General features: G+C 42.0%; 1 protein-coding gene across 1 annotated transcript in view; it reads right to left on the bottom strand.

Annotated features, from left to right (window-relative positions):
- Positions 1–9,981: 9,981 nt before the first annotated feature.
- The window catches only part of LOC139300097 (uncharacterized), a 48,827-nt gene continuing 46,964 nt past the window's right edge, over positions 9,982–11,844 (bottom strand). The window contains exons 22-25 of the mRNA XM_070923084.1: positions 11,429–11,755; positions 10,747–11,034; positions 10,410–10,570; positions 9,982–10,185 (exon numbers count right to left, since the gene is read on the bottom strand). Coding sequence (XP_070779185.1) covers positions 10,177–10,185; positions 10,410–10,570; positions 10,747–11,034; positions 11,429–11,755 — 785 coding nt within the window. The 3' untranslated portion in view covers positions 9,982–10,176. The remainder of the gene's footprint in view (positions 10,186–10,409; positions 10,571–10,746; positions 11,035–11,428; positions 11,756–11,844) is intronic.

Genomic DNA, 11,844 nt, shown 5'->3' with positions numbered 1-11,844 from the left:
GGTGCGCCTACGCACACCACCAAAGGGTCTTGTTGGGAAAGAGAGACAGAGGAAATGACACAATTACAACAAGTGACAAAATTATACTCCATCCACACATAAACTCTGTGATTATTAAACATAGGCTCAACTTCACTTCGAAGCATCAGGCTATTGCTGTTTATACCTCGGGTAAGCAAATCTAGTGACATACACCTTACTCCTACACAGGGGTTTGATTGGTTTTACACTACAGCAAGGTCAGAATTTCCAAAAGCTGTTACAGTTATTTGTTTCTTTTTTGATGAGCTTGTCAGGTCGTATGAGCAGGGTCATGGTGCCAGGTGGGATAACTCGGGCAGACCCATTCACAACAGTGACAAAAACTGTTTTATCCTGTCCTGTATCCTTCTTTGGTGTGAAGAGGGCATCAGCATGCAATATGAGGAGGGGGTGTAATGTAACAAGGCTATGTTGAAAGACAGAGAGCTCAAGGAGAATAGATCTAAAACAAAACAGGTGAGGAATGTCATACTCTTACATTAATGGATGCAGTAAAATGGCTGACAGTCTTTCACTGGGACAAAGTAATACCAAACATACTAAACCTAATGGAAGTCTATTTTTTATTACTACTAGGGCAAAGTATCCATAATGAAATGCCTCTATTCTAGAGAAAAGTGGTCCTGAATAAGATTTATATCCCTTGGCATATCCAACTGACACTGGCCACAAATATTTCTTCACACAGTCCTACTGAAGGCTTCTGGCAGGCTCACAGGACGTTGTTATTTGAAACAAAGTTTCGTTGAAGCTTCCATGGATAATCTACATTGCATTAATCCTATACGTCACTTCAGCCTTGCAGTAGTTGTTATTGCCAGGAGCAGGCTCAGTAAAAGCCTTTTTTATTTTCTGTCTTCTTTGAGCTATAAAACCCTGTCCTTAGATAACTGGGTCATGTTCTGTTATTCTATGTGCAAAAGTGGGTGGCCTAAATAAACACCACATAGCATGTTTCCATTCACTTCTCTAAACAGTCAAAGGCAAACATACCCCCTTGCCCCGCACCCTCTCACCCTCTCAAGATTCCTATATTACCCCTGTCAATATTAAATTAAAGTGAACCAAAGTTCCCTCTGCTGTGGATATGATCATATGTGGGCAGGCTATGTTGCTGCATGATTCTGAAAGATAGCTTTGTATTCAGTGACAGGATATGTAAAGACACAATGCAGATATTATACCAGATATGTTCTTCTCATATGGGCATGGGGAGGAATCTACTTTTCAGTGCTGGGACTTCACATGTATAAGCATTATAAGCCCTCTGTACCCACAGCTACTATATAACACCCACAATAACAGCTAACAATAAAGCCAACATGGCATTTCATTGACCATAAACCTTTACTTAAAACAGAATACCAGTCATAACATATATACACAGATGAGTATACAGGCCTGCACTGCACAAAAGTGTGCATGCACAGCCTAGACAAAGCTACTTTTGACACGGATGCTTTACCACTTAAAAGTGTTGCATGCATTCTGCACACACGCACATAGATACATACCAAACAACGACAATCTCTGATACTGTGAGAACAAACTAATGGAAGCCCACCCTGTGAGAGGCATACAACCAACTTTGGTGTGACTGACTGATGAGGGCTGGAGTGAGCCGCCCCATCATATCCAAAGCCTTTCATTTGGGACCTAGCCAAGCTCCAGGGTAAAGAGAAATGCTCTCTTTGTCTCTGTCTCACTCAAGCTCCCTCTCCCTCATACTAAAACACAGATGCGCACACACAAACTCAAACAAACCCACAAAAGGCACACTGAGTCACACACAGACATTAGACAATACTGCTTGTTTACAGTTTGGCGAGCCGCAGTAAGCACACATGCGTGCACATAAAGACACACAAACACGGGGCTGAGAGCAGGGTGTGTTTGCACAGTTTGCTCTGACAGTGCAGAGAGAATGTGACTGTGTGTGTGTGTGTGTGTGTGTGTGTGTGTGTGCATGTGTGTCTTTATGCACCAAGGAGGGGCAGTGAGGCCTGCAGAGATGAGAGGGATTATCTCAGGTCCTTATTCCACTGAATATATAGAGCGCAGCAATATGAACGAATGAAATTCACCCGAACTCACCCTGTGGCTTAGGTTTCATACCAACTAGCCTGGTTAGGAAAGTAGGTCAAACATACTCACAACATACTTAAGACCTTGGACTTTTCATAGTAAGCCTTAAAAATGTTTTGCCTGACATCAAATGGCTTATGTTATGTTGTGACGGGACGGCTGTCAACATATTTCGACATTTACACTACTTTCAAGTCTGTCCAGTTCCACAGTTGAAAGCAGCATGTGTTTTTACATTGCTATGTGGGTGATTACTGTGGAGTCATTGGTGCAGCTGGCACACAATGCATTCCCTCTATAGGCATTTCCTGGTTCTCGTGTGCCCATGCCTGCATGGCTGTGCTACTCCTACCAAGTCAAGACATACATACAGGCCTGATTCGTGATTATTCTTATATAACAGGGAGAACCTGAATATCAAGCAGCACAGACATCAAAAGCTTCTAAACTTCTGAACTCCATATCACTGAAGCTCTGCCCGTGCATACCTCATGAGTGTTCCCGACCATAGTCTGCCTCTGTACAGAAGTGTACAGGAAAGGATGCCGGATAATGGGGAACAGATAAGGAGCTCTTTAACACACCGGGATGGCCGCGCCGTGTGCCAGTCTACCCGCCGGGAGTGCTCCACTGTCTGCTGGCACCGGAGCCGGGAGGCGACGGGAGGGGGGCGACACAGGATGGCAGCAAGCCCCGGTGATACCCGGGTGAGGACGACGGTGTGTTACTGTTTACGTGCAGTCAAATGGCATTCAAGTATGTTAATCTGAACCATCAGCAGACTAAGCGGTCGTAAATTGTTCCCCATTCCCTTGAGGCTGGCAGCGCTGAAATGTTTGATGCCCTCTCCCATCCGCAGCAGGCCTATAGAGGTGGCTAATGGCTAAGCTAACGCCACTGTTAAATATTTTGGGTTCGCCCCGGCGCACCATCCACCTCATGTACACTCAGCCCAGCTGCACAATGTCAAGCATTTCCGCGATAGTCCACACGCTCAAAAGATAAACAAGACACTTACTGCCTGTGCGGACGAGGTAGCTGTGCTGCGACGCCGGTTGTCAAGCCCAAATGTTGCTTATTTAAATATTTTGGTGATGGGGGAAATCGCTCCCCCTGCCATTCTCCATTCTACCGACATCAACAGGTCATCCCAGGACACGCAGCAGCTGAGGGCGAGCCAGACGGAACCAGTGCGGCACGGAGCGGGGGGTGGGAGCACAACAAGGCACAATTCTTTACAACCGGCGCTCGCAAGAGCTGCCGTGCCAAAAAACCTGACCGTCTGCCATCGCATTTTCGCATATTAGAGAGAAGAGCTACATGAAATTAACCATTTAATTCCACTCGCACTCCATGCTGATAATGTGGCACATTTCCCTGTTTAGAAAACGCTGGGATAGGCTAAAAAAGTTTAGGACTGTGCCAAACTGGACCCATCCCCTAAGTCGTATAGCCTACTTGTCCCAAACTTTAATTGTCCCGTATCTGCTGGACTGTTCAGCATCAACCCAAATCCACGGCGCTAACTAAGGACACCGGCATACCCCCCCCACCTTCTGCCGCCGCCTCAGACGACCCCGGCAGGACACCTCACACAAACGGCAGACATGACACTCACCCCCTCGCTGGGAAGTTGATGCAGAGCGTCGGTTCAAAGGAGGAGAAGCAGCGCTCTCTCTCCCCGCTTTTCCTCGCTCCAGGCGGCCATTCAGTGTGAGCGAAGCGCCGATAGCAGAGCCATCGAGGGCGGTACAGTATCCCAGGGGATTGCGGAACACAGAGCCACTGATCGTACAGCACAGAAGAGGAGGAAGACAAGCATGACGCGCTCGTCATTCAATCGCATGACCGTTTCGAGCGCAGCCTCAATTTGGGGAGACCTATCCCACGGCGTACACTGTTTGCGCATTGGCACAGCAACAGCAGTCTGCAAGGAGACCCCCCCTTCTCCCTCCTTCTCCCTCCTTCTCCCTCTCTCTCCCTCTCTCTCTGCATATGAGCGATAGAATTGGAAAAAGTAGGCCGTGTGTGTGTGTGTGTACTTATTTAACTTGAGTGAAGTCGGCGCGCGCATATAAAGTAGGGATAAAGCCGCGCCCTTGTTGGCTGTAAACAAGTGAAACCTTGTGTGGAGAATGCAGGGTGCTGTGACACCTACTGTATTTCACCTACACACGCACCTGTGTTCAACTGACACACATTTGCCTGTAAGCCATACAGTTGCATTATCTATTATCAAAACATGTTAGGTCCTATACTATAGGTCAAACCCACATGGGAACACTGTATGGCTATAGGCTAGACCTCTGCCCCACCAGGCTATTCAGCAAAGCATCCATAGGCCTTTATGTACACAGCATTAACACCCATTCTGTGCATCAATACTTGTATGCATTTAGTCATGTAAAGCTGAAGGCACAGCAGATATTCAACCACGATACGTATTTCATATGCCAATAGTACTCACAGAATAAGATGAAAAAGGTAACAATAACCTGTTACTTTCTTGGAGCAGAAGGAAACAGAGTGTCATTGGAAAATACATGTGTTACTGTTCTGTTCATGTGCATTTTTGTCCTGAATATCACTGATAATTTCCTGTGCTTATGCTAGAAAGACCAACATCTCAGGCTGCAGTTTAGAATTGGAGTAAATCTTAAATCACTGTATTATTTTGGTTTTGTCCAGTCTGTAATATTACATAGAATGGCAGGTCTTTCAGTGTTTCATTGGCCTGTTTATTAAACTGCATATCCATTTGAGCAGAGGCTGACAAGAGGCAAAATACTGATGATACATCATGGGATTTTAAAGAGAAAATATACCCTAACATTGGAGTTACATGTTATTCATACACAGCTCAATTCAATTAATGAATATGAACAAATACACAGCAACTTATGGAAAAACTATTAGGACAACTTACAGAATGCATGATGAGTTTATTGAGGATATGAGCTAATTTCCTGATCTACAGCTGTAAGCCCTTCATTCAAGTTATGCTAATTTTAATGTAATATCTCAAAGTAAAATGCTATGACCCACTAGTGACATCATCCATTCAAGTCACAATGTTCTGATTTTGCAGGTATTGGCCACATCTCATTTGTGTCTGGTACAGATTTGATAGGAGAAAACAATATGATGGGTTTCATCATGTGTCATTTATACAATTATTGAGTGTCCCTATAATTGTTTTACATTCAGTAGCTATTAAATGTGGCTTGGCCTTTTGAATGTCTTGCTTTCAGTGTTATCTGTATATGGGCTAAAATGTAATGCTATGTTATGCACAGCATGGTACAAGATTAAGAGATAAGAAGAAACATGAACTGATACTTTCTACTTTCTGTGCAACATCAACCAACTAAACAGTCCATATGATAAGTATTTTCTTCCACTGCTCAGGGCTTTTGTCAGGTTTTACTTTTTATAACCATTGGTGGACTGGTGGATCACCCCCCCCCCCCCTCCCCCCTTGTCATATTAGGAAAAGCACAGGTGTTAGTAATAACATTAACAATGGCTCTGTTCTTTTCAAGCACCCCAGTAAGCTGATCATTTTGTTCATTTTATTATTTACACCTGTGCTTTTCCCACTGTGTGTCTGTGCCTATTAGGCTGGACTCACCATGTTAATTACTTCACTTCCTGTGGTTGCCTTTACTTAGTGAATGAAATCTGAAATACATATTTATAAAAATGATATGAAAAGATCACAGAGCAACCATATTGTTCTGTTTGTTAATGTTAAGGTTAAAATTAAAATGCCAACACTTGTGACACCACTTAATTCAAACACCTCAGAAGGCTAATAAAGATCAAATATCAAAGCTTGGTCCTGCTGCAAATAAGTATTATGATAAATTGTACAATTTGATTTTCAGAATGAAACATCAAACAACATCAGTTTGGTTTAACTCCAGTTTAATTCCAATGTCAGGTATAACGTACAACATTTTAATTCAGCTCTTGTTTCACAACTCCATTTTCGCCCTTTCATTTACAAGCATAGACAGCATCATCCACCTCACACAATGATGACTCTCTCATTATGAATAATAAGAACTTTGGCACTGTATTTCATTTGAGCTTCATAGTTTATGTGACCTAGGCCTTAAAGAAATCCTGAAAAGATGCTATAATGGCCATAAAACCTTATATGAACAATGGGTTTACACAAAATGAACCTGCAAAATATTGGTCGTGATTTTCTGTATTATGTTTTCAAGAAAAACTGATGTAGGACATTGCTGTCAATTCACAGCAACATGATATCACAACTCTGTTGTTCTTTTCACAAGTCCAATCACACATTTGCTTGATACACCCACCCAGAAATGAGTCTATCAACAAACATTTACAATTATGCTGCAGTATTGTATACCTGTTTCAATAAATTAAGCTTGTATGCTATTTTCTTAGCTGCATCTACGGGCATGTAATTGTGGTGTGTGGTCAAAAGTAGTTATAGTTGCTATAGTTGCTGCTATATATCACACAGCATTTCCCAGCATTTCCCAGTATAACATAGACTACATTTTACCCTACAATTTAGAAAAATATTCTGTCTTGAAATATCTTGAGTACAACAGAGAATAAGCTTCAATTCCCCAGTGTGCTATGACACTATTAACCAACTGGAAGGCGTCCATGGGTCAGAGCCATTATACCCCGACAATGTCCCTGAAGATGAGAGAAATGCAGACATTAAAAAAAGAAAAAAACAAATAGACATTGAAGTGTCAGTTTAAGCAGTAGAGATAGAAGAGGGTATAGAGAGAGCATACAGAGAAAGTATACATCCTTCTCTCCTTGTATTCTGACTGCTGAACAATGCTCTGAAGTGTCTTCCTGGAGATAGCCATTGTGGGAACTTGTACTGTACTACCATCTAGAGGATAATGACAAGGCAAATGAACAACACCTCTGCTCTATTTGTAGAAAAGAAACTTCATGCTGCACCAGTGATTGTAAATAGTTGCACTTAAGTTCAGACGAAAACGAATCCAATTCAGCGCTGCTTTTCCTGACAATTCTCAGATTAAGATCATGGTAATTTATATATGCACGAGCTCTCTTCTCAAATGAGAAAATCATTCTCGGTCCGACCCATAGACAGTCTATGGTCCGACCCCGCCCCCAGACCCTGTCCCCGCCCCCTCCGGTCCACACAGGTGAATGGTGTCCAACAGGTCAGGACTTACCAAGGCGTTCACCGTTTCGGCTGCATGTTATTCATGGTGAATAGAAAAAGCAAAACATGGAGGTGAACAAATGTAAGCAGTCTTCAAGTTGTCAGCTCTTTTGAGATTTAGCCGTCTGGATTTTGAATCACACACAGTTTCCTTCTCACACCAAAGGAAAGTGATGAGTCAGCTTCAATTTAACGCTGCGGTTATTTCTAGTTCTGGTTGTTTTAGGGTCTGTTTTGTCATTGTTTGCCTCTGTTTATGTGACGGTGGGCTAGCAGGCTAATGCTGGGCAGAGCTACAAAACTGGGCTGAAACTGTTTGCCCTAATATTTGCAGTTGCCTCAGTCCTTCCTAGCTTCATTCATGATACATAGGCAGATGCCCACTAAGTCCTTTAAGACTGTGTGTACTATAAAGAGAGGGCAAATGAGTTATAGCTGAAAAAACACTGGCCTCAGGTTTAGGGTCAGGTTTGTTGTTGGCTTTTGTCTTTGCTAGCCATTTGGCCATGGTTGGCATAAAACATCTCCAGTTATAGACCGCGGTGAAGTCAGTTTTATGATGGATATTGGACAGACGGCGGCCATCATTAATTTTATTATTTACACCTGTGCTTTCCTGTGACACGTCAAACTGTCATACGTGAAAAAGGCCTATTGGCGACAATGCATTGTAGGTCAATATGATTCATACTATGTTGCCACCTGCTGGATGTATTTATAGATAGAAAGCACTTGCCTTACATGATCATTTGTTACTCTTGTTGTGTGTCAGTGATGTCAACATTGCTGTGGAGCACCCACACCTGAATATTCAAATTTTGTAAATTGCCATCTGGACAAACCCTCATGAATACTCTGTGGTGGCTAGTTGGGAGACAAAAATGACACCAAAGCATTATACAAACACTATTTGTTGAACTACCAGCGTAATTTTAAGTTTGTATTGTGGTTTACTGATTGAAAAAGCCTGTTTGTGTGTGTGGTGGAATAGCACAAAACGTCTTTATGTATGATTATGATATTGATTTATGAGGTATATTGTATTGCCCTTTGCACAGAATGGATGAACTAAAACAATGTGTGTGAACTTTTAGAGATGTAAGTGATGCTCATACAGTACTGTACATGTACCTAGAGCACATAGGTGTATACCCAGACAAGACCCTGTTGGCTTCTCACTCTGCTTTTACTTTACATTGGCATTAATTGGGGTCATGTTGGTCATACCTACTTTTTATGTGTTGGAGGTCAGGTGCTAAGGCAATGCTGGTGTTTTGTATCACTGTTCACTGTTTTCCTTTGCATATTTGCTTGGTAGGACTTCTAGACATGTGTTAGCATTAGTTTGATGACAGCTTATACAGCTTAAACTGCATCAGAGTACTCCATGTAAATTAATTATTCACATGGTGGCATAACGTGGTTGGCATAGTTGGACTCTGGGTTTGGTATCATGACAGTAATAACAGTGATAATACTGTGATGATCATTTGAATGACAACATTAATTCATTCATCAGAAAGATATCATTGCTTATTATTACCATCACATATTTTACTTTGTTCCCTTTTTTAACTGATGCGGTTTAAAAGGAAATGTTACAGAAAGGTCTAAATGCTCAACTTCTCTCCTGATGACTCTAAGATAACATGAAGAGAGATTAAGATGAATCTTTATTTCCCAGGTAAAGCTGACTGAGCATGTATGCTCTTTTTAGCATTGCGCTGTACATTCAATTGAACATGTTTAATGCTGTTCAGTACAACCACAGCCCTCTACTGTTAGCCACTGGGCAGTTTGTGGTTGAGTACCTTGCTCAATGGTGCCTCAACAGTAGTTGTAGAGAGAGAATAGTTCTTCTATATGTGTGAGGATTTTTGGTTGTTACTTGTCCCTGGTTTATATTGACACATCGAAGGGTTCAAGCAAGGACCCGGGGGTGAGGGGGGGGGGGGGGGGGGGGGGGGGGCTTGGTGTAAGAGGATGGGAGGGTATGCGGGTGTTAGACAGGGAGGCGCTCTCAGGCAGCCTGCTGGGCATGGTGCCCTGCTTCCCTGTTGCCGGTCCCTTGGCACTTAGACTGGCAACAGCATGCTGTGACTCCATCCCAGCAACAGCGTCACTGATTTGGGCTGGCTGCCACAGGGTCCCCAGCCAATCAGGGCACACACAGTGCTAGATCACTCCAGAGGTAGCCAATAGTAAGCCTGAATGTGCTTAGTGTCATCCCTCCCAGATGTGAATTCCTTTAAACCCACAAGGTACACAAATGCAGACACAAACACGCAGCTCTAACTCTGAGACTGAGTGTGCACACATTTACAGTGACTCTGTGGGTATGTGTGTATGTATGGAAAACTGTCTGTTTGTGTTTTCACGTGAATGTACGTCTGTATCATACCATTTAGTGAGTCCAGTTCAGACCTGTCAGCATCTTTTAAATTACTATGCTAGTGTTTCTCATAGAAGTGGCAAATCACAACTGCTGAATGTAGAGCTTTGTCTCACTCTTGTGGACAACCTGAGTAATACAGGGGTGTTCGTATTGTGACAGTGTACTGTAGTACTATAAGTAAATACTGTTATACATCAGTGTGAGTCATCATTTGTTTTATTGTAATCGATGAGGCAAATCATGACCAACTTTGTTTTCCATATTTGAATCTTTATTTTTCTAAATGCAAGAGTCCAGTGACAAAATATTTGTTCATTACAGTAGTATTTGAATCGCAAAGTCAGAATTTAACTTAAATCTTCATGTATTTTATTTATTTATTGTTGTCTCGTTTCCTCTTACACATACATGCCACACCACATCCACATTTGGATCATAAAATGTCCTGGGTTCATCATCATTTAGTCTAAAAGGAGAAAACATAGAGAATGTGTCAGAATCTGATGACAGATTTTTTTTGTATAGAAATGTAAAAAAAAAGTTACATTTAAACTACCTAAAAATATTAATATTGTAGAAAAATGACAATATTAAACATAGTAGAGATATTAAAACCAAACAACTGATATGAAATACTCTCCTGGAAGATTACTTTAAAATACCAAAACTATTTCAACTGCTGTTTCTTACCTTAATCATGGTAGCCAAGACACCATAGATGATGGAGATGAGGAAAAAAAAGAGGAAAGTGAAAGCCATGTACCAGATTTCCACATCTATGTCTTGGTTCACATCAGCATGCATGATGTTATCTATGATGTCATCGAAGAAATGACAGTCCTCCAAGATGTCTGTGAAAGAATTGAGATGAGATTTGTCGGTTAACTATTGCATTGCTGTAGCGATATCAATACAATAATCCATGCAGTTACCAAACAGACTCACAAATGTGTGAAATAGGTGGTTAACCTAGTATGTGCAATCTTTAATGTGCAAGAAAGATGTGGATGAATGGAGGAACCAGCACCTGGTTTAGATATATTCAGTGATTGGGTGGTGTTTGCATGTGTCACCCTGCAGGTGAGGACTGCCCCAGGTAACCAGTTGACTTGGGACAGACGAAGGTGGCTTTGGATGCTGAACTTTCCATTTGGGCCTCTGTGAGGTTCACTTGTGTTGTAGTCCCACAGTTCCTTGTTGTCGTCAAGAAACCAAGTGATGTTAATGGATGCAGGGCTGAAGCCAAAGGCCAGGCATACAAGTTCATCAGAGCCCTGGAGCAAGGTGGCTGAAGGTTTGCTGTGGGTCATTGTGGCTGGGGAAAATAGTCATAAAAGGCTTTTTTATGAATTTGTTTGAGGAAGCTCATGCAGCAATAGAAATCAGGAGACATTTACAGGTTATGTTAGAAAGATTTGTCTCAGAAATTGAAATCAAAAAACGTTTACAAAAATGTTTAATCACTTTTATTAAGTGAGAGCAAAGACAGTATGCTTCTTTACTTCTTTATCTTTGTGCTTACACAACTGCTGTTGAGCGACACTTAGACCTGACAAGAATGAGAGACTACGATGTAGTGATGTCCCAGTCAAGTGTTTTTGCAACCAAATAATTTGACCTCCTCAGGATCGGCTTAAGACATCTCTACTACGATGTAATGAACAACACCAGTCAACAGCAATTTTACTAAATGCTAATTCTCAGCTCACCAAACACATCCTTTATATCCTTTATAGTGCTTTCAAACGGCGTTTCAGATGACTCATGTCTGACAACACAAGAATACGTAGACTCCTTGTCCTCTGTTTTGGATGCGTTTAGTCTGCTGCTCATTGAATAAGTGCTGCTCCCCGTGTATTTCCAGGCAGGACTGTTGGTGTAGCGAGTTGAAGGGAGTCTCCGGCCATCCTCTTTCCAGTACACTATGATGTTAGATGGGAAAAATCCAGAAACTAGGCAATTAAGTGTGAAGATGTCTGAAGTAGACAGCTCAGAGGCAGTTGGATGTATTATCTTCACTGTTGGTAGATACAGGTCTTGAGAAACACAAAAAGAAGACAAAGTAAATAAGGGTTTCTATTTTGGCTGCTTCAATCACATCATTTAGTCACCACCAGCACAACCA

The sequence above is a fragment of the Enoplosus armatus genome, chromosome 17 (genome assembly GCF_043641665.1).
Source record: "Enoplosus armatus isolate fEnoArm2 chromosome 17, fEnoArm2.hap1, whole genome shotgun sequence".
Classification (NCBI taxonomy): domain Eukaryota; kingdom Metazoa; phylum Chordata; class Actinopteri; order Centrarchiformes; family Enoplosidae; genus Enoplosus; species Enoplosus armatus.
The sequence above is the reverse complement of the archived record's forward strand: the minus strand, read 5'-3'. Positions and strand labels throughout refer to the sequence as shown.